Source organism: Marmota monax, unplaced genomic scaffold (genome assembly GCF_021218885.2).
Source record: "Marmota monax isolate L192 unplaced genomic scaffold, Marmota_monax_Labrador192_F-V1.1 WCK01_AAM20220418_F8-fsc00004, whole genome shotgun sequence".
In the NCBI taxonomy this organism is placed as follows: domain Eukaryota; kingdom Metazoa; phylum Chordata; class Mammalia; order Rodentia; family Sciuridae; genus Marmota; species Marmota monax.
This window is the reverse complement of record NW_026692881.1, coordinates 20,845,603-20,869,053: the sequence shown is the minus strand read 5'-3', so window position 1 is coordinate 20,869,053 and position 23,451 is coordinate 20,845,603. Positions and strand designations below refer to the sequence as shown.

The 23,451-nt window shown below is 40.9% G+C and overlaps 1 protein-coding gene across 1 annotated transcript in view; it reads right to left on the bottom strand.

Moving 5' to 3' along the window:
• Nucleotides 1-23,451, bottom strand: part of Sorcs3 (sortilin related VPS10 domain containing receptor 3) — a 606,876-nt gene that overhangs the window by 84,275 nt on the left and 499,150 nt on the right. The window contains exons 10-13 of the mRNA XM_046450521.2: nucleotides 15,462-15,608; nucleotides 13,813-13,915; nucleotides 8,264-8,340; nucleotides 5,217-5,308 (exon numbers count right to left, since the gene is read on the bottom strand). Coding sequence (XP_046306477.1) covers nucleotides 5,217-5,308; nucleotides 8,264-8,340; nucleotides 13,813-13,915; nucleotides 15,462-15,608 — 419 coding nt within the window. The remainder of the gene's footprint in view (nucleotides 1-5,216; nucleotides 5,309-8,263; nucleotides 8,341-13,812; nucleotides 13,916-15,461; nucleotides 15,609-23,451) is intronic.

The window sequence follows — 23,451 nt, the reverse complement described above, 5'->3', positions numbered from 1 at the left end:
CCAGCCCCTATGCTAATACTGGAAAAATAGTACAGGCTAAATATGTGCGGAAATAGTGATCAAATAGATAAAAGCTGTTTTGAATTGCATATCTGATCATTTCCCAGAACTTAGGAAGGCTAGATAAAGAAATATCTTGAGGTTCTTTCCAGTTACACAATTCTAAAACTCACATACAATTCTGGTAGACGTATTCTGCACACAGGAGTCAGTAGGCAGAAATTATAAGTAGATTCATTATTGCTCAGCACGAACAACAATTTTTACAACAACTAAAGCTATTATACAAGATGAGACTCTGTTGTGGGAATTTGCAAGCTTCAGTGAAGCAGGGTGACCCTTGGAGGTATCACAAAAGTACCTACTATACCAAGCGTGACACCAAATTACATGACCTCTAGGACCCTTCCTATTCCACTTATCTACGACTTTATGATACTGAGATGAGAGAAATAAAATGAATAGAATATTTCAAGAACAAACAGAGCCCTTCCCAAAAGTATCTGGCACAAAAATAGAAAGTTATAATGTACGTTGAGAATCAGTATACCTTCCCCTGGTGAGGTGGAACCCCTGTGTCCCTCTCTTCTCTCTTCTCTCTTCTCTCTCTCTCTCTCTCTCTCTCTCTCTCTCTCTCTCTCTCTCTCTTTCTCTTGCTCTCTGGATTCTTTTTAGTTATATAAAATGTTAGGATACATTTTGACACAATCACAAAAATATGGAATCTAATTTGTTCTAATTCAATCTCCATCACTTCCCCCTGCCCCCCCCCCCACCATTTACTTTAATCCAAATGGCAGGTGGTGGTGGCTAAACCGTGGAAGTTATTCAGAGTAGCACTTTCCCTTCTTGGAGGTTTGCATTGGGTGGAACTATTGTTTTCATAGGAATGTTTCTCTGAACAAAACAAACGCGAGTACCCACAACTATTTATGGTTGAACAAAGGAAAACAAAGACCAGGGGATGTTTTCCTTTTTGTTTCCAAGAACATCCCATTGAAAGGAGATGCTGACAGCTTGTCAGGGAGAAGCAGTTGTAGCCCACTCTACCTGCAGATGAGGCACTCCGTCTACTGTGAATTTTCATTAAAGGTCTATATTCCATGGGGCTCCATTGTTCTTTTCCCTCTAAAGCTTCCTAGGTACAAAGGTAATAGTCGAGGGAGGGCTTACCTGCAAGAGCACTTAGGTGCTAATCTCTACGCATTCAAATGTACACAGTCACAAATGGATGGGTTCATTTGTATCCTTTTTTATCCTCAGGCCTATCTAGCATTTCAATTTGTAGGAAACAGCACACCTTGTTAGCCTAGCTAAAGTCTCCCCAACTTTTCAATTATGACTCCTATTTCTCTGAAAAGTAATGTAACTATTATTTAAATATGAGAGCCACTATACCCTTGTGTGAGAGTGAATAAGTTGGTGTCTTTTTATTTTTTTGAGCATATATACACCTAAACACCCCCACACAAATATATATATATATATATATATATATAAACATATATATATACAGATATACATATACACAGAAATACATATACAATTATATATACAAAATAATGTCATATGAGATCTACAACAGAAAATAACAGTGAACTGATTATTTAACTTTTTCCTCTTAAAATTACCAATCTGTTTACCTTGAATGTTGTGACTTAATTAGAAGCTACTAGGAATAAAGAAACTGTGTTTGAGTTCAAGAAGCTTGCACATAAGCAGGAGACAAAACCAATCAGCCATTTCATAAGAAAACACTGATGATAATTACATGGTCAAGCCCTTACAAAGCGTTCACTTAGCCTTTGACAGAGAAGCACTAAGAATTCCTGAAGGTTGCTCGTTGGTGGTGCTGCTAACAAACATACTAAATTTCTGCCATTTAACCATTCACAGGGATTGATTCTGAAACTAGCATTGATACACTAGCAGGTAAACATAAACCACATTTCTATTTGATTGACACACAAAATTTGTATGATTTATGAGGCACAATGTGATGTTTTGTTTCATGTATACACTGGGAGGTGATCTATTCAGGGCAATTATCATATACATCATCAATTCTTAACAGTGAGTACATTAAAATTCCTCTCTTCAAACCATATATATAGATATATATATAAGATTCATTGTTGGTAATCATATTTTTCACCAGGAAAAAAAATATTTTATGGAACAAGGAAAAACTCAAATTTTGTGTTGATTACTTTAGCAGAATGATTTGGTCCTACCTAGATATCCTTGTGTGGCTATTGAATAATTTTGCCTACCTGGATAGTCTCCCAGGCTTACCAGACACGTGTTCTTTATGAAAAGGTACAAAGAAGACTCTGGAGAGAAACCACTGTAGATCAGACTGAATGGCCAGATGTCTTTCTGTCCATGAACTCCTTCTACACCAAACATACTCTTTTCTACCACCAACAGGAAACACAACAAACTCTTCCTTTACTCGACACAAGGAAACTTTTCTGCAGAAAGTTCTAAAAGCAGCCAGTAAGTAAGTATTAGATTCTGACCATACCAAAGGAGAAAGAGCAGGAGGATGGTGGCCAAGCGCAAGGTGGGGTTGCTACTCTCTTCTCTCAGAGGAAGGAAAAAGACCTGTCCAGCTATGTCTCTTTACAAGGCATACATCAATCATCTTATTGAGATTTAGATGGAGGCCCCTAGACAATAATGACAAGGGCTAAGAAAGGTTGATTTTCTTAGAAAACAAGCTTGTTTCAAGACTCGTCCTCAGCAAAAGTCCTACTCAGTCCTCCACAGGGAATGAATCTTGGTAACCAGCTCAAGCTTAACCTCAAAATCTGGCATTCAACTTCTTCTTGGTCCTACCTGCCTTCACATACACATATTCTTGGCTCTAATCAAATATAGGTTGATGACACTGCCTACATTTCCTGAATTTTAGGCTTTGGTCAGTTTTCTTTTTTGTTGGCTTGTCCTCCTGCAACATTCAACATCATCCTTTCTTCAAAGATCAACCCTCATGCAACCTGCTACAGGAGGATCCCTTTTTAATAACACATAAAACCAACATACTGTAGCATGCATTGCTTTGATTTTTGGTGATAAATGCACTGTCTAAACTCTTTATCTTGACTCTGCTCTAACTCTGCAAGGACCATGACAAAAGCCTCTGTGTGCTTTTACCTGTACATTGGCAGGTAAAAACAGGATCACCCTTGACAGGGACCCAGCTTAGCACTTTCAAATATGAGCAGTGTATCCTTGAACAAAGTATTTAATATGGTTGCATTTCAATGTTGTTATGAAATGGGTGATAAGAAAACGTATCCACGTACACAGGGTTGGTTTAAGAATTAAATTAGCCAGACGCAGTGGCAGATGCCTGTAATCCCAGCAGTTCATTAGGCTGACACAGGAGGTTCATGAGTTCAAAGCCAGTCTCAGCAAAAAGCAAGGCATAAGCAACTCAATAAGACTCTGTCTCTAAATAAAATACAAAATAGGGCTGGGGATATAGCTCAGTGGTAGAGTGCCCCTAAGTTCAATCCCTGGTATCCTCCTTAAAAATAATTAAATTAGATAATTCATTTAAGTGGTTTAAATCAGAACCTGCAATAAAATAACTATAGCATTACTATAATGATAGTAATGCTATCATTACTATTAAGTAATTCCAGTCTTCTGATACTACCTAAAATTACAAACTGTTTGTAAAAGAATAATAAGGAATTATATTGAAAAATTTTACCAGCTCATCCTTGGACTAGTAAAGTAATTGCCTTACAAATGGCTTCATGTGCCTTTGCAAATTTTATTTTCATAATCTGTCTACAAAATGATATAGTGATAAGTATAACTATTATACTTTTTACTAGACTGATCTCAAAGAAGCTGACATTTGACCATTTTATAGCTTAAAAATGTCAATTTCCTGTGAATTAATCTAAAACAATCAAACTGAGAGAAACTCTTCACTGATATGGCAGACATTTGGATTTGGCACAGAAAACCCTAAGCCTTTTGCTGATGACAATCTGATGCTTCCTGGTAAGACTCTCACTATGAAAGCATGTGTCTCCCCATAACAAGGGTCTGCTGTTTAAGCCAGGATTCATTTTCCTGCCCATGCCAAATCCCACAAACTATACTCTAGACAACACACCCTCCACCTCCAAATATTTGCTCTTGAAAGTGATCACTTCAATGAATCTGAAGACTGAAATTATTTTCCTTCAGGATATAAGCACACAAGAGGCTCATCTCTGCCAAAAACATTAACAAAACAATATCAACAAATCTTCATCATCCTTACAAACACCATCATAATATATTCTTACTCAGCTCCATTCCATAATTTACTTTGTTGAAAAGAACATACTGTCTATTCTTCATTTCATTGTCTATCACTCAGTCATTCATTCACTTATAAAGCTACAGCAATCTCACTTCCAATTCCACCTTTGTTTTAAATCTACTCTGATGAAGATCCTGACTTCTAATATCAGATAAGCTAGTATTACCACCCTGGTTTTCACTGCATAACTGACCTGATCTGATTAGAACCAGATGCTAATGACCACCCTTTCCTTTGGCATCCAAGAAAACATGGTCCCCGGGTTTCCATCTTTCTGGCTATTTTCTTTCCTCCATCGCATAGTTTCTTCTTCCATTCTGAATATTGGTTTTTACCAATTCTCCACAGGGATCCTTTGTTCCTCCTCACAATACCCACTCTGAAGCATTGATCCCACAGCCCTGGCTTCAACTAGTTCCTAATTCTTAATGGCTACAAATCTAGTGTGTCATCCCAGACCTCTCCCCTGATCTTCAGATGAATACATCTGACAACTAATGGTTATTTCTGATAGAATACCACAAATCAACTTACCTAAAACTGAACTCAGGATCTGTTATATGAATCTAACCATCCTTTGGTAGTAATTTCCATCTCTTATTTTTGGATTCCTAATTTTTGCAGGGTAAACTTGCAGGTCCTTCCTGTTCTCTTCCACCTTAAGAAACCACCCATGCCTACTAACCATCCCATTCATCACACTTCCTCATCTCAACTATTGGGCCTATTATTCCTCCTATAAGCTAGATGAAGTAAAGGGTCAATGGATGGACTGATGAATATATGGATGAAGAAATGGATAAATGAGTACAAAACCATGCAGAATAACTTGTCCCAACCTCTTACTAATAATCTGCTCATTAATAGGGTAGGGAGCTGTCCTTACCACAAATGCCTGACTGGCAGAGGTGTGTGTTTCATGGCTACGAGGGCGCCACCCCAGTCTAGGAACCAGACATTGTACTCTTCATCAAAGATCTGGAACAACAACAACAACAACAACAATCATAGCAACACCTTACATTTGCATTGTGCTGAACAGTTTACACTCTTTCACATACATTGTTTCATCTCCATTCTGAGCCTTCCATCTTCCCTGTCTCATAGCTTGGAAAGTGTTATTCCCATTGGATAGATGAGGAATTGGGCTCATAGAGAACAAAAAACTCACCTCTGGGCCACTTGAATGGCCCTTCCAGTAGCATGAACCAGGGGGCCGCAGGGAGGTGAGACAGTAAGAGGCATGCTCAACTAGACAACCCAGAGAAAAGTAGGACTTCAAAGGAACTCCCCCATCTTTTCATCTTAGTCAGTTACTACACAGCTCTTTCTTTCTCCTCATTCATTCAGATGTTTGCTAGTTTGTCCATGTTCTGTGTTGCACACTGTGATTCATAATTTACCTAGAAACTTCAAAGGCAATTTCCCTAGACACTAGGATAACTGAGTACTTAGATATAGCCATTGCATCCTAGACTGTCCCACAAGCTGGATGAAGACCTAACTTTGGGTCCTGTGAACCCCCCACGCTACATATCCGTTAGAACTCAGTACTTTGTGGGACTTAAAACAAATCATTCTTTGATTCATTTATCTATAACCTGTTCATCCACCCACTCACTCATTCACCCATTCAGTGATCCATCCATCCATCTACTCACAGAGATTTTCTAAACACCATCTCCAATACAAGGCTCTGAACTAAGAGTGCTTCAGAACCAACACCACATAAATCAATGCCTATGCCATGTATGACTCCAGCCTCAGAAAGGAAAAACAGTTCTCCAGCCTCAACTTTAGAACTTCCAGAGGAATTTGGCTTAGGAACTTCCTTGAGCACTTTACCCCTGATGGTTCCTGTTGCCGCCTGGATGGAGAGACTAGGAGGGTGGTTAAGTAAAGAGGGCTGGGAGCAGGTAAGGAGGGAGAGGCAGACTTAACAGGGGAATGAGCAGGAGGAGCAGAGCTTCCTGTACATATGCCTCACTGAACACTATTGAGAGAAAGTAAACAGCATCTCAGCACCTGGCTTCCTAATAATTTCCTGTTTCACATTTAAATAAAAAGAAAGCTATCCCTACTAACAGTGACTCCTAACACAGAAGGGGCCAAGGGAAATCCACTGATATTTCTGATACGGACATAGCAATGCTAGGCTTTTCTCTCCAGACCGTAAAGGATGGCTCTGTGATAAGCCACATACTAGCGATGCAGGATTGAAGCGTGAGAATGAGGAAGGTAGGAAGAGACCAGGTGCTGGAGAGTTTGGAGAAGCTATCCTCACACTTTCCTCTCTACACTCTCATTCCGGCCACTGATAACTGTTGTTCTGTCCAGCACTAGAGTGTGAAGTGGAAGTATTGGCTCTTTGGGAAAAGGAAACCAAAGTAGTGATAACACGGGGAAAGAATGTTGCAGTGGTCACCTGGCCAGGTGAGCTATTTCTTGAGGTAGACAGAATTCTATTAGAAATTTAGTTCCAAATGAGTTTGTATTCCAGTTTCCACCATCTTTTGGTACTTGCAACAGATTATTTTATATTTTGAAGGCATGATCTTATTTGTGGGTCTGCTCCCCATTCACCCGATCATGGTCTTCTGAGTGGGAAGCTTGATTTATCCTTCACTGTATGCCTTATGCTATTTAAGACTGCTGTTCCACCTGTTAGGTGTGTGGTGATGTGAATGATGGTTATAGTGACAGAGGTGGCAATGGGGGTGATGATGATACTTGTGATGGTGATGAAATTCTTGGCTAGGTCATCCAAATAGGAACTTGTTCAACTAGACCAAAGGTGGGGCCTTCACCTTTATTAACAATATATCCATGGGGCTGTGGTTATGGCTCAGCGTTAGAGCACTTGCCTAGCACATACGAGGCCCTGGGTTTTATCCTCAGCACCACATAAAAAATAAACAAATAAAATAAAGATATTTTATAAAAATTAAAAAAAAAACACAAGATATTCAGTGTTCTTCCCTCTACTTCTCCAGGTAGAAACATTCTCACCTCCAAGACTGAGTGAAACATCATCTCCTCTTCTGAAGTCTGTCCTAGTTCCCCAATGGAATCAACCTTCCCCTTTCCTTTGCATGCCAATAAATGCCACTAAAATAATACAATCACCCTGGACTATAATCAGTTTGTTGTGAACCTGTTACCTGTATTTAATTTTCAGCTTTTTGAGGAAAGAAATTGCAAATACTGAGGCTTCTGCCTACTTGATATTGGATAAATCTGTGTTGTAGCCCCATGAGACTACTCACATTTGAACTATTTAAAATAATAAAGAAGTCACCTCCTCTGTCACACTAGCCACGACTAAGTGCCCAGGACCTATGCGAGACAGCATAGATTCAGCACACTTCCTCCACTGCTGAAAGTTCTATTAGGCAATATTGCTGTTTGTAAAACTGAATTAATTTTTCATGTAGTCGTGTATTTATTATTCTGTCTTATATTTATTGAGAGATGGGTCTACACAATACTTAAACAACCACTGACTTCTACTACTGTGTCAGTTTTAAATTGCTAATCTTTCACTTTGTAGATAAAAAACAACAACAACAATAAATGGATGCAGAAAGGTGAAGAGACCTGCTTGCCAAGATCCCTTGGCACATTAATGAGAGGAATAGTTTTGTTGGTTGTATCCCCACAACCAGCATAGTGGTTAGCATCCACTGGCAACTACATACATACTGCAGAAGAAAAGAATGAACCAGCCTGGAAAGTGCTAGTTCTTCCCAATCCCTGCCCAATGCTCTTCCAACTGCCCCCTAAACTTCCAGCTAGATTGACCAAACTAAAGAGCGACTTCATTTTTTTTTTTCAACCTCAAAGTCAAACAAACCTGAGGATCAGTAGGAAGGGGTGATATTGGTAGAACTCACCCTACAGGCCTCTTCCCTCTTCCTGAATCATCCCAGTTACCTGTCTCCATGTGTTGCCCCCGTCAGAGGAGATGAACACACCGATATCAGTATAGGAGAGCTCTGGGCCAATGTTGCCTGAAATACAAGCAGATCGCAGATCATTTGAAATTGCCAGGCAGTTTACAGATGAAGTGTGCTCAGGAGTGGAGGAGGGAGTATCAGAGGGTAAAGCTGTCCTAAGTGACGCTTGCAGTTGATTTGTGCAGGCTTCCCTGATGTCATATCAAAAACCCAGCAGGAAGAAAAACCCAATATGGGGGATAAAGTAAATAGTATGACAGGAGTTCATCTTTAAATGGTGAGACTCAAGACTGAAAATTGATCAGGGTGGGTCTCTTGAATTATTTATTCCACACACCAATGCTGTTGTAAATTGCTCTTGACAGGTGTCCTCTGAAGATGGCAACAAGAGTAAATATGCATGGAGAGGCTGGCATAGTGGTCCCTCAGATATAATTTTATCCTAAGAAAAACTGGTATGTTTGAGTGTGTGTGTGTTATGGACATGTGTGTTTGTATGTATATTTCCAGCATGTCTCTTAGGTGCCAGGCAGTTGAGTGACCCAATGGTGTAGACTACATGAGCTAAATCAGAAATTTCCCACAATAAGATGACCACACTCAGCATGCATGGCCTTTGACCCTGGATCAGTTAGCATCCACCTTTATAGATGTCTGGACGAACCACATTTACTTTTATCCACCATATTCTCTTCTCTCTGCCCAATTTTATCTTCCCCTTGTGTTCCATCACCTTGTATATTAATTGAAAAAACAATAATCAATATTTTCTACTCTGCCTGTCTTGCCCTGGTCTCCCCAGTGGATAGTCCTCATCTCAAAGCCTAGAACAAGACTCCAAACTTAGTAGCTAGTGCTCATTTAAAAACTGTGGGGAAAAAAAAAGCATGATTTAAATAAATGATTGAATGGTGTTCTCATGTTGATGTGCACTTGGGGACATATTGAAAACCAGAAAGGTACCCTAAACATGTAAGAATTTATCACATTGGCTGGTATTTTTTTCCTTTAAAAATAGCAGGAAGGGAATGTTAGCTCCCACACATCTGTAGCCTAAATAAGAGCACAATAAAAATGCAATAATGAAAATGTTAATTGAGCTCCTGACATTTAATGCTTCAAAATGAGAAATTAAAGCCAGGCTACAGCTTGTCAAGCTCCCGTCAGCTTTAGGGAGCACACCGCTAGGCAACTTGTTTTGACACTCAGGGTTCCAAAAATAACCCCAGGGCTCAGGGCTCAGGCGGTAGGTGTGAGAAGAGTGGGGAGAGGCTCTTGGGAGATCTGTCTAGAATTTGGAATTCAACTCTCCAAATACAGGTAAAGAAGATATAGATGGCAAAAGTAAAGAGGGCTGGGACAGAGCATGTCAGCTAGAGTTTGGTGGTGGCTTCCTGGAATTGTTGGGAGAGAAACAACAACAAAAAAGGATTGGGAACTCTATGTGATTCCCACAGAATACAGTGTGGTGATCCGTTAGAAATACTGAGCAAGGACCTCAGAGAGGCCGGTGGGGTGCAGCAACAGCAGAGTTGCACTAGAGCCACATATCTGCCATCCCTGGAGTGGCTTCTTAGGATCTGATCCCCCAGAAGTTGGTTCTGCTAACATTTTCAGCTTCTCTTTCAAAGTCTGACTAGACTAATTTGGAGGCTTCCTGGTGGCAAGAACCCCAGGTTCCTAGTGAGGTCTCTTTTTGGAAATATGTTCTGTCAATCTACGGGCACCCTCAAAGATATGCTGGTGAGCCCAGGGACCAGAAAGTTGGTTCCCAGATGAAGGAACAGAAAAGATGTATCCTGGATAGTTTGATCTTTGAACTTGTTCAGTGGCTCTGTGGCCCTGTGGGCAATCTCTGATAGGAAGAGCTTAGGTGATGGTGTCCGAGAAGGAAGATTTGAATAATGAGCCTCATGGGATAACATGGAACTGGGGAGGCCCAACAAAAGTAGCCAAGGGGAAGGTTGGAAGGAGGGAGCTATAGCCACTTGGGTTGTGTGGCAGGAGATAGGGAGAAGGATTGGGTGTAGGTCACCGAGCTTTTCTCACCAACAGCCCAGGTGATAAATGAGAAGGGTTCCATGGCCCTTTCTGGAATCATTAAACAACTTGCTTTTACACCTATCTCATCCCTATGATACCCCTCTATGCTTCTTAGAGAGAGGGAGAGAGGGAATACTCTGGAGACTTCTGGGGTTAGAGAGGTTTCTTTGTTATCACTACTGATATCAGAAGGAGAACCTGCCCATACAGGGAGCTTGGGGCCCACTGGAGAATGGACATATGGTGGACAGTGAGATGCAGTAGGTGAAGATTCTCCAGGGAAGGGAGTAACATGAGGTGAGGACACTCTGAGTTTATAGGAAGCAGGGCAGAGACAAGTTAGCTGTGGAAGAGGCACGTGTGGCTAGATGGCTACAGGATCAAGCACTATCCTGCAGTCAGGGGGAGAGTAGGCTTGGGCATAAAACTTGTCCCCACCTGCCCTATGTCTCTTCATCTATAAATTGACGAGAATTGTGGCTGCCTTTTCTATATCACAGGGTCCCTGTGCACCTAAGGGCATGGAGGTGCTTTGTACACAGTAGGGCACCATGAGGACGTGAAGTCTTTACTACTAGCTGAAAAGTAGTGCTCAGGACAGTGGCCACCCTAGTTGCCAAACTCCAACCTGGAATTCAATCTGCCTTCTGAGATGTCCTCATTGAGAGCCAGAAATGAAGCCCAGGACACACATTCATATACACAGCCTCCCTGAGACCATTTCTCAAGGCAACGTGGGAAATGGGAGTGAGAAGGGAGAATGAAAGAGAGAGGTCCAAGGGCCCCTGAAAGGAGGTAGGGGAATGAATGTAGGAAAGGTCCTACAGGTCACTGAAGGCGTACTTGAGTGATGTCCTAATTATTTTCCTGATGGCACAAAACCTTGCAGAGAGACCAGGTGTGCAGGGTGAGGAAAGGCTGAGCACGAAGAGCCATGTGCCAGTGATTCAGCTCTAGCTTTCCAGCAGGATCTTGTCAGCAGTGCTATAACCCTTCCAATACCCCAAGTGTGTGGTTTGCATCTGGAATGTCCCCCAAAGGCTCTTGTATTGAAGGCTTGGTTCCCAGTATAGCAGTGTTGGAAGGTGGGGATTTGGGAAAGTGATTGCATCACTAGGGTCTGACCTCATCATTGGATTAATCCATTGAGCTGAGTAGTTTTCCTTGGCCACACCCCTCTGTCATGATGTTCCGCTCACCTCAGGCCCAAAGCAATGGTTGGAGCCAGCCAACCATGAACTGAAACCTCTGAAACCATGAGCCTCAATAAACCCTTCCTCCTTTAAATTCTTTTTCTTAGGTATTTGTCACAGATGAAATGGTGACTACTACACCAGGGCTGGCAGAAAGCCTCAGAAGTTACACGGGAGAGGGAAAAGGAATTCATCAATTTTGACATATAAGGACAAAAAAAATGTTCAAGAACAAATCTTTAATGTCTGCATGTTAGTTAATTCACAAGAATTAACAGACCAATTTAGAAGCTATACAGTTCGCAGATAATAACAGCTAGAACTAACCCCACCTCAATAAGCTCTAAGCACTCTGTCCAGTCCTGTTGACACGCTATCCCATCTCTAATCCTCACAACGCCCTTGCAAGGTAGAAAATATCCCTGTTTTACAGATGAGGGAAACGAAGCTCAGATGTTAAAACCTATGCCAACTTCACAAGCCCAGTAAGTGTCAGAGCTAAGCTTAGAAAGAAGGGCAACAGGGTTCCTGAGTTTCATTTTATGCATAATGTGTGCATATTATTTATGGATTCTATTGAAGGGGATGAACAAATTGTATTCTCTGAATGTGAGAAGAACAGCCTTAGCTTCTATAATACTAATGCCGATGACAGGTAGCATGTACCGAGCATTCCGTATGTGCTGAGCACAGTCCTCAGCATTTGAAACTCGTCGCTTCATTTAATCCTGCATTTATATCATGTCAGTACTATTATTCTCACTTTGCCAATGAAAACACTGAAGTTCAGAGTGGTTACAACACATTGAACAATGCCTGGCTACCTCATAAGCATTCAAATAATATTAACTTTTGTTACTGATTGCTGTTTTCCAGTGATGCTTCTACTTCAGCTCTGGGACTCCTGCAGCCCTTGAGGAGAGGCAGGAGTAGCAGCTCCTGAGTTAGAAGGACCAATTCACATGGGTTATGGAGTGCAGGGATCATTCCTCAAGTCAGGAACACAACAACAGAGCCTGCCTTCATCTCTCACTGTCCCGGGCTCCTAAGGCCAGCAGTGAATCCTGTCTATATCTAGTTGAAAGGACCTGATTGAGAAGCCAGCAGGCTACCCTAAGCTGTCAATGTGATTAAAGTGGTGGTATTCAAAGTTGACTCAGGTGGAGGCTTAGAGAAAGCAGCCAGATCTAGTATTGCAGGAAATCCAGAGGCCAGAACTTTGGGCTGATGAGAGAAAACAGAATGTACCTACCTCCTCAGAAAGTCACTGTGAATTCACCTGCTTTCATTAGGAAAAAAGCTGCTTGACACCAGAGCTCTACCTTCCAAGATTAGAAACCTAACTTGCATTAAGCCATCAATGTATTCCTGAAAAGGTGTATGCAAATCAAATGCATACTAATCAGCACACTCCCTGGAGACTTTCGTTTTCATTTCAGAGTTGCTTTATCTTCATTTCTGATTGATGCTCAGTGGACAGTAGTTCCAACAACACAACCTCAAGTTTTTCTGCCCTTTCCCCCAGGCTCTCAGCCAAGTGTTTAATCATGTGTAAATAAACCTTTACATGCACCAGAGACCTCCTGATTAAAAACAGCTCTGGGGTGAAACCCTTTGTAAAGTATCCTCCGTGTAAAGAGAAAACTGCCCCAACTTTTATTTGGAGAGCTCGGAAGTTCATACATCATGTTTTCTTAAAGTGAGAATTCCCTTTTATAAACAACCTTTCTGACCAGTCTCTTTAACAGGAATTTTGGCCTCTTGCTAAACACAGGGGACCGCTCTGTTACTGGGAGAGGATGCATTAACCTAGAAGTCACAAAATACAATGATTCAGCTCTGGCTTTCCAACAGAATCTTGTCAGCAGTGTTATATCCCTCCCAACATCTCAGGTGTTATGGTTTGGATCTGAAATATCTACCAAAGCTTCGTGTATTGAGGTTTCATTCCCAATACAGCAATGTTCAGAGGAGAGGATTTGGGGAAGGAATTGTATCATGAGGATTCTGCCCACATCAGTGGATTAATCCATTGAGCTGAGCAGCTTTTCCCCACCACATTTTTCTTCCTAATGTTCTGCTTCCCTTCAGGCCCAAAGCAATAGAGCCCGGTCTTTGCACCCTAGACTCTTAAGATGAGCTTTGAGGATCCAAGAATCCTGCATATTTTCTGGGAAGGGTTCCAATAGCTTTCATCTAATGCCCAAATGTGTCCATGATCCAACAATAGACAGCAAACTTATTCCAAAAGCCTGTGGTGAGGAAAAAGCACAGGGAATGGTTTCCTTACCTGTGGCCACCACCAGTCCTGGGGCTGTCTCCTTACTTGAGATTCTGCCTGAGGAATATGGATTCTCTGAGAGCTGCAAGTGCAGGTGTAAGGAACAGAAGGGCTGAAATGAAGAAGAAGAAGAAGAAGAAGAAGAAGAGAGCTTCATCCAGGGACTCCTGACCTACACACTCCCCTGCAGAGATGTGGCCTCCAGAAATGGAAAGGTAGTGAATGATGAGCCCCATGCTTAGTTTTGGGCAGGAGTCATGTCTCACTGCCAAGGTCAGCATTTCACATTAGAGCTGCCTTGAGCCCTTTCACAGTCCCTTCCCACCTCTGTGCCCACCCACAGTCCCACACATTCTCCTTTCTTCCTCACTGATACGTCACCCATCCATCAAGGTCCAGCTCATGGGTCACTTTAGGAAGCCTACCTCCCCATCCCTTCCCTTCCCACAGGATGACAGTGACCTCCCGTGTCTGATTTTGACCATGGAACTCTGATTCTTGGAGCTCTAAGGGGCCACCAGGAGCAGTGAAGTGGAGAACCTAAGTGAATCCAGGCCCTCTATCCTTGTCCTTCAACTGGACTGTCTTTGTTTCTGTCTTATTTATTTTTGTTCCTGTCATAATTTTACTTGAATTTCACTTAAAATATTTGGTGCTATTATATGAAACTCATATATATTTATATTCTCCATTTATTTACTTATGTATCCCCATGGGGGCATTTTTAAAAGGACATGGAAATTTATAGAGATATATCCTATACAAATAACTACAAATAAGACAATGAAGTTAAAGAAAATGAAATTAAAAAAAAATAAAGTGAAGCTATAGGTAAGATGTGAGGGGAAAAAACATGCTGTGATCTGTTCTCAGAGTTGGGCAGCCATTTGTCTCTGACCTTCCTGCTACTCAAAGCAAAGCAGAGCAAAAAAAGCCAAAAACATTAGACTGGAAACTATAAAAGGATCAGGACCCTATCTGTCCTATCTTCCATTCTAGACTCAGTTTTTAACACAATATAGACTATGACAAATGGTTAATAAACCTTTCTTAGTATGTGGTGAAAGTCAACTCTCTGCTCGGAACAAAAAAAATCACTTCTCAGAACTTGGAATAATTTCTGGTACAGGTCCCCATTAAGAGGGCATTGAAGGTCACAAGTGTTATTGAAAGTTAACTGTCTTCCTTGCCACCCGGGATGGCAGCACCTAGAAGCAGAGATGTCCCCCATGGTGCCTACTCAGTGTTCCTTACAGAAGGTAGCTGGGAAAGCCGATGGGTTAACTGCTATCCCACGAAGACATACCAATCTCACTTTTCCTTGCTTCAAAGGCAACTTTTGCTTATCTTGACATCTATGAGCACTTACTAACCTGCATCTTATATTGTACTGATTAACAGGTGTGTTAGTTCTACTGCCTGGAACTTGTTTCTTTATTTTACTATGAGCTGGAGCACACGTGGATTCTCAGTAATAGAATGTACAATTCAACTGAGGCTTCCACCCAAGTGGTGTGGCCGTCTGAGCCTAAGGGAACAATTCCTGAGAGTTGTAGGACACTGATGCTCAATACCAGCCAAGCTCCCAAGACACCTTCATGGAAGAAAGCCCTCGACACAGGTTCCACAGGAAACTGGCCTGCCCAGGGATGACTGACCAGCAAGCAGTGCACTGGGCTTCCTCTCAGGTCCACATCTGGAGCTTGCAGTAGGCGCCAATCTCTGCCTTTGTTGTAAGTGATGTAAGTCTTCACCTGGTCATCCACCTTCTTGTTTGCCAGGAATATCCCTTTGATACCTGCTACCTAGGAAAAAAGGTGACAGATGGAGAACTGTGTTGGGCTAAAATGCCTGTACTCTTGAAGAAGCCCTGCATGAGGCCCCAGCACTCTTTATGGAGTGTTAGGGATACAGAAGAGAGGAGGAAGAACCTGGTGAGAAATGTTATAGGCCCTGTGGTCTCTGAAAGAAGTTGAAGTTCATCTTTGCATCTACACTCCTTCCTCAGATGCTCTATCCCCTACTTACTCAGTTGCTTTCCCCATTTTATGTTGCTCCATACTTTGTTCCATAGGACCTTACCTTTCATTAACTTTTAACAGTCCCTGGTAACAAGTGAAGAGTTGCATCTTCCAGAGAACACATGCTTCAGCTCAAGTGAGACTTACAGATGAATTTTTAAGGCAACAAAGGACAATTCTTAATGCAGAAGTCCAGGAATCCCAATTAGTAGTAAGGTAGACGCTTTTGGTATTGGTATTGATTTCTGTCCATGCCACTAGCTCCCCCTGTGACTTTGGACAACTCACATACCATCTTTGGGTCTCAAGCAATGGTCATTTTTAAATTGGTGGAATAACCCTGGTTTCCTCTTCCTTTCCCTAGTTGGCTGGCAAAGGCTCCACGAGATAGATAATGGAGAGCACTCTTGCCAGAGTTCCTGATGTGTTGGAATTAGCCTGACCTTGATATTTTGAAGGGAAAAGAGCATCAGTGCAAGGCAAGTGGCTGAAGTAATAAAGGAGATGTGTCACACCAGAAGGGTTCTAGGCTAACCAAAACTCTACTCCTTCTATTTGATGTGCTAGATAAGAGCAAATATTTAGAATAATAATGTTCTGAACCCAAGAAAAATTCCTGTTACCTTATGTGTAAGTCTCAGCATTTTCAAAGGTCAAAAGGTAATTCCAATAGTATAAATACATGTAAACAAGAGGTCGAACGGCAAGTTTGCTGGAAAATACTGAGGTCCATCAAAATTTCAGTTCCATTTATCCCTTATACTTTGAGGATGGCTAATTGGGGTTCTTTGTCTCTCTGGAAGAATATCAATGGGAAAAGCTTCACAGGAGGTTTCCTCCCTATACTACATGACAAACTTTAGTTGACGAAACAAGAAATATTTGTGTTGCTGTTGTTCATTTGTTTTTGTAGTAACCTGACCGGCCTTGAAGGAGAATGTCAGCCCAAATAAAATAAACAAAATAAGACACACAAAATAATAAAACAAATGGACAGAGAATGTCATAGAATAGAATTATCAGGGAAGGACATTGCTTGGGGAATTTGAGAAATGGCCAGCAATAAAATTGATTAGATTCCTACCTTGAACAGAGGGGTGGGCAAGGAGAGAAGCCCGAGCCAGGGAGGGGCCATTGACCAGATTCACCCTGCCCAGAGTCAGTGCCATTTTAGGAAAGCTGCTCACCTAGAGACCCCTTTAAAGACCCCCATTAGTCTCAGTTTTTAAGATCAAGTACAGTGGTATTGGACATGGGTATTGGTTCAGCATGATTGCCAATTATTTCTCACAGAGAATGGAATGTGGGTTTCTCTTCTGCCAGATGGAGTCCCTTTTTCTTGTGTTCTCTTTGGCCACAGAGCTGGTGCCTTTGTTGAGGGACCACCAGTGAACCCTCTCTCCTAAATCAATTGGAACACCCCCAACATATACCTAGGGTCTTCCAATTTACTTCCTAGGAGAAAAATATGCAGGTCAGCCTCCGATTTCTGGGCCCATGACCAGTATTCCTGAGAGGCTCCTGTCACCTGACCCCTGCTTCCTTGCTGTGTACATTAGAGCAGGAATATGTACTTTCAGATGAGCAGGTTCAGCAAATGGAATGGTCATTAACCGATTTTCCCACTGAGAGTTCTGCTACTCAGAAGAACATTTTCTGTGCATCCCACAGAAACTTTGTGATGGAAAAATCAGGAAAAGGGGATTCTGAAAAGATGAATAGAAGAGATTCCATGGAATTCATGGTAGCTCTGAAGGCATTTCTTCTGCACTTGTACATAATGCCACAGCCACCTCCCTCCTCTCTGAAAGAATCAGAACACTTCCCATTTGTATTTGGACAGTTCAGAGCCCTTGCATTATTACTAAATCGCTTCTTGGCTCCATGTCTTATACAAATGGACTGTAAGTTGAGAGGGCACTTTGATTTTGTGTATTCCAGGCCAAGGGCTTTCACTTTTTCATTGTAATGCAATTTAGAAATATGCTTGGGTTGCAACCTAGTAGACTCATGGTCATGAGTGTCCATATATGTGCACATGTATGGACACGTGTTTCTGACATAAGGGTACCATGGAGTATGGCTTAGCCTCACTACCAAAGATGTAAGGAAAAGAGAGAGAAACACACATTTTTAGTCCTCTTCATCCAAGGAAGTAATTAACATTTAATAAACTTTAAACACACTTTTGTCCTTGCCTGACCTTGAACAGTGACTGCTGCTGATAGTTCCAAGCAGTCTAGGGAAAGGGGTACTAGCTTTCAATGATACTCAAAAAGAAGGTACAAGGTATCAGGTCTGAGTGGCCCATTTTTCCCTTGGGAAGCAATTTGAGGTGCAGAGGGAAACTGACAGCAGGCCGCTTGGCAGAGCACTGTGTCCAGGTGGCATGGTCATCTGTTGGTCACATTCTTGAGACCTCAGGACAAAGAAGCCAAGGTTCTGCTGAGAAAAGCAATTACCATAATCTGCCTTAGGCTGTCCCTAGAGTCGGACCTGTGGTGAGGGTCTGATGAAGGTCAGTTCAGGAAAAAAGTCCCTGTGGAGCTTATAAAGCAGCTGTCCATCTGGCCCAAGAAGGATCACTGAAGGTCATGATAAAGCAGAGGGTGGAGGGCAGACACTAAGGACACTAAGGACAGAGAAAGCAAGGAAACGTCAATAAGATGAGCAGAGACCAGAACACTGAGGCCAGAGAGTTTCATTTTATCCATCCAAGTATAGTGGGGTCAACACAGTCACTAGAGAGATCCACACTAAGCCCATAATGAAGTATCACTAGGTCCTCATCAGAATGGTTCAACACACACATGCACAAACATACTCTCCAAAGTGGATAGCAAGGCACTTTATTGAAGATGTGAAGCAATTGCCACACACACCTTGCTGTGAGGGTGCAAAATAGAATTTCCACCATGGAAACATTTTGATGGCTTCTGAAAAACATATCCTGATGTTCAACCCAGAAATCCTACTCCTAGATATTCATCCATGCGAAATAAAAATTTATGTTCATGTGAATGTTTGCTGACATTTTTTTCATAATCACACAAAACTGTAAATGTTTCTTCCAACTGGTGAATAATAAATATTCATGCAATAGAAGAGTACTCAGCCACAAAAAAAGAGTATCTATTGATATGTTCAACAAGGTGAACAGGTCTTCTAAGTGGATGAAAGTCAGACCTCAAAGATTACCTATTAAATAATTCTATTTATGTAAACCAGTGAAAAGGCAAGGAGAAGTCAGGTGGATGCTGTCATGATAATGAGTGGGATAGGGGGTGACTACAAAAGGGCTGTAAGAGGGAATATTCTGAGGAACTGAGCTCTTCTGTCTCAATTGTGGTGGTAACACACAACTGTATGTACCTATCAAAATTAGAACCATATGCCCAAAAGGGTAAGTCTTACTGCACATGGGTTATTTCAAATATAAAAGCACAGTTCATTAACCATGTCATCTGAGTCATGTTACTGACTCCTATGACTTTATAGGCACAAAGGGAAATTATGCTTTTCATACAGAAATAATGTGAGAGATAATAAGAAATAGTACTTAAGTTATTTTGTTCTATCCAATCCAAGATGGTAACCACTTGGATGGCAACATATAGCTACATGAAATATGACTAGTGAGATGAAGAAACTGATTTTTAATTTTATTTAATTTTAACCAATACAAACTTAAATTTAAGAACTGAAATTCAATTTTGTTGGAAGTACATGACATGTGAATTTCCTTTTTTCACACTGGAGATTTTATGAAATGTAACTACTGATCAAGTATTTCAGTTGAAAATTTAGCATATGAGTGCAAATGTGTGGGAAATGTAATATATATCCAGGATTCTGCAGACTTCATATAGGAAAAATACAAAATATCTTATTAGTTACTTTTCATATTGAGCACATACTAAAATGATAATATTTTACATATATCATTTAAATAAAAATATTGTCATAATTAATTTTGTCTGTTCTTTACTTTTTAAAATGAGTGTAGCAAAAATGTATCAGTATACATGTAGCTCACGTTACATATTTTTGATATTTGACAGTGCTGGTAGAATGCATTGTTGCTAAGCTGTTGTTCCTGTAAGAAGTTACAACTGGAATGCTTAATATCCAGGAGAGCACTGAAGAAAATTCATCAGACCTGCACCTCAGAGCATGTTTCTATAGAATAACTGTGGGTGTTGAAAAGAATATCTGTTTCTTGATTTATTAGTGCAAGGTAATGAAAAAGAAATGTAGTTTATTGTCAGAGATGTGGAAAGAAAACCCACAAGAGTTCTGTATGAAAAAAAACTGTCATAAGAATAATGGTAAGCACACACAATAGACTATTTTCACTGTCAACACCAGCCTTGTTTTGAAGGAGCAGGCTTCTGACACCTTAAGAAGAGATCAATTATTATTTGGCCTTCTAGTGCTATTTTCTCTCCTAATTATGTAATTACAGCCATGACAATATTGTACTTTGAAGTAGGGATTAGACAATGAACAAGCCAGAGAATCTCTCTACAGCAGGAGAATTCTCCAATAGATTAGAGACAGAAATTGTCTCGGCCTTATAAGATTTGGGGGAATTCAGTAGGGTTGATCTACTTCACTCTCCAAGGACTGTCAGAGCTGAGGCTTGCAAGTTGAATTCCTGAGTAAGTTCTAGCTTTCTTTGTCTCCTTTCCATTGTCAGTAAGAGGCTTGAGAAGATGTGGAAATGGACAGATACACCAGCAGCCTGAAGTGGTCAAAATCAACCCAAGCCACAGACAGCTGACTATTACCTAGGGGTCCCTGACCTTTCAGACAAGGGAAATTGGTATAATGTCATATTACATTATGAAGTTATAAATTATCCCAGGACTGTGGATGACATTACACATGCAAAAATTATTTCCTGGGTATGCAAAGGTGGGTGAGGAGAGAGAAACACTAACCCACAGAATGAATGCCCGACTCTCCCGTCAAGTTCTTCTGCAGTACCTTCACAATCTTCGTCTCTGCCACTCAGCATTCTGTGAGCACAGGCAGAGAAAACTCTGTTCTCTTTTCCCCACCTCCAGCAGTGAGTTATCTAAGCAGCTCATCTATAAGGTTCCCCCATTCCTTAAGTTAGAGTTAATTTTTCTCTTTTGTGATCACACAACATGGTAGAATTGAACTTCTAATGCCAGTTGGAGTGTGATCACTACCCTCACAGGATCACGTATCTGTTTCCAGTAGATTTTGTGTCTCACACAACAGTCCTCCCATCACCAAACAAAATGTCCTGTGAAAGTGTGTGAACTCAGCTGAGTGGCATGTGAAAACTTAATGAATTTTCCCAGTTATGTTACTCAAAAGCACTTGGAGTCCAGAATAATTGGAGTCTCTTTGCTAACTGGCCATCTGGCACATAATCTCAATTTGTATGAGAATCTCCAGTTAAGAAGGATAAATTCTAATGACCCCTAGAGACCAATTAAACTGAGCTCTCTCTCCAAACCACAGAATGTATATGTGTCCAGGTGCAAAACAGTATCACTCACTAAACATCTTCAATATGTCATGGTCTAGATGATGTCAGCTTGCAATTTAGTTACTTTATTAAATGCCTTCTAGAATCTGAAACCTAGCTACTTATCCAGTCCTCATTCTTGTCCCTGAAAAGCATCCATGTTATATCATTAGACTGCCTAGCTTACTTCCTCCAAAATCTACACCATCTGCTTAGTCCTTGGTTCATGCCATTCTTAATATTTGGGATGACTCTCATTTTTCACTTCTTCCATCCCAGTGCAAAAGGACTGATAATAAGATCAGGAACTTTGAGAAAAAGAGCTGGGCATGTACAGCTTATTCCCATCTCCCCTGTTTTGTGTTCCTCCTGAATAAATCACATGTTCTTATACCTCAATATTGTGTTTTTAGAGGAAAAAGCTTCTAAAGGAGAATGTTTGATTAATCATGTCTGCCTATGACTAAATGGATGAATCCATCTCCAAATCATAGGATTAGCACCCTACTTTCTCTTATGTAATTATTAAAGTGATAAAGTTGTGTTTGATATCCATTTGTCTCACTCTTTCTCTCTGTCTCAATTGGTTACAGCTTTGGGTGGGTAAAAAAAGCAACAGTGATATTGACCTCTTAAACTCAACAAGCTAGGTTATAAGCTCCCAGACAACAAGAACCAGAGATCTCTACAGACTACTTGTGGGCTTAAACACAATGTTTGTGCACAAACAACTCTGGTAAATTAGAATGGAGATAGGCTCACAGAGCAGGCTTTAAAGAAGTTGCCCTTGCTTCTCTATAATGCAATGATACCATACATACCTTACATTTTTTTTTTCCTCCCAAGCAAGACTGAAAACACAAGACTGACTTCAGCAGGAAGAAAAAAAATTACATGTATCTGGCACATTCTTTATATTGATTCATGTTGCAATTCAGGTCGCAGTGTCTCAAGGTTCTAAATGACCTGGAGTTGCCAGCTCTCTTTCTTATGAAAGAAACAACACAACGGCAAACTCACCCGATGTGTCAAGGAGGCCAGAGATACAAGGACTCCTTGATTTCTGTACTGGAAGTTCACCTACAGCACTTACTCTCTCCTCTTTGGGTCTGACCACAGAGGCATGAATAATCAATCACCTTATCTCTATAGGTCTACATATGCAAATAGTACTTGAATGGCCTCATTTTGGCAACAGGCATCCAAACATGACTTACTGCCACTAACAAAGGTGTATTTCTGTCTCCTGTTTGATTATGAGCATGGGAATGCAAGTCACCAGAGTTATTCACACCCCTTAATTATCTATGCCAGACTTCTCAACTCTGGGAAGAAATCTGGAACATTTCCCCAACTGAGACTTTGTTAAGAGAATCATTTCAGCACTTGTCAGTTATACTATAGAGACATGGGGTATTTCTACTGATTTTGCTTTCTACCTAATGACATCTATTCTTCTTTGTAAAAGGCAGGTACTTCTATGTTCCCCATGTCTTTGTTGTTTCTACCCCTCTCAGTAATTGAGTAGTCTACTTTGATATCACTGTAAGGATGCCTCAGAGGAGACCACTCTAAATCAGAAGCCCATGTATGGCTTCTCTGTTCTAAAAGCCACTACCACTCCACAAAGAGGAAAATACACAAGGGAACATCTCACCCGGGGCATCAGGGGTCACCATCCAGAATAAATAATTTATCTTTCCATGAATAAATAATCTTGATCATCACAACCTGTATGGGCTTCACTACCAGCCACTGGTTAATGTTGGATAGTAAGACACACTTTCCTTGCTTAAATCAATCCATCACATATCCATGTGCTCAGTCATCTCTTCACTGTCACCAGGACTGTCCATGGTTACACACTGTCACTAGAGGTATAAAAAAGCATCACATCTTTAGAGTCACTGAAATTAGTTTATTCTCTGGTTCCTATATGGAGTCACTTGGTTTCCTTTGGAAATTATTTCTTATCTGGTGACCACATTTAAAAAGAAAACCTGCATCATGAGTGCCATACTCATGTCAAGGCCAATTCTTCACCCTGCATAGATGTAAGCATCTGGTGGCATCTTAATAAAAACCTCACTGTTATGAGTGATAATTGCTTTTTCATTTCATATA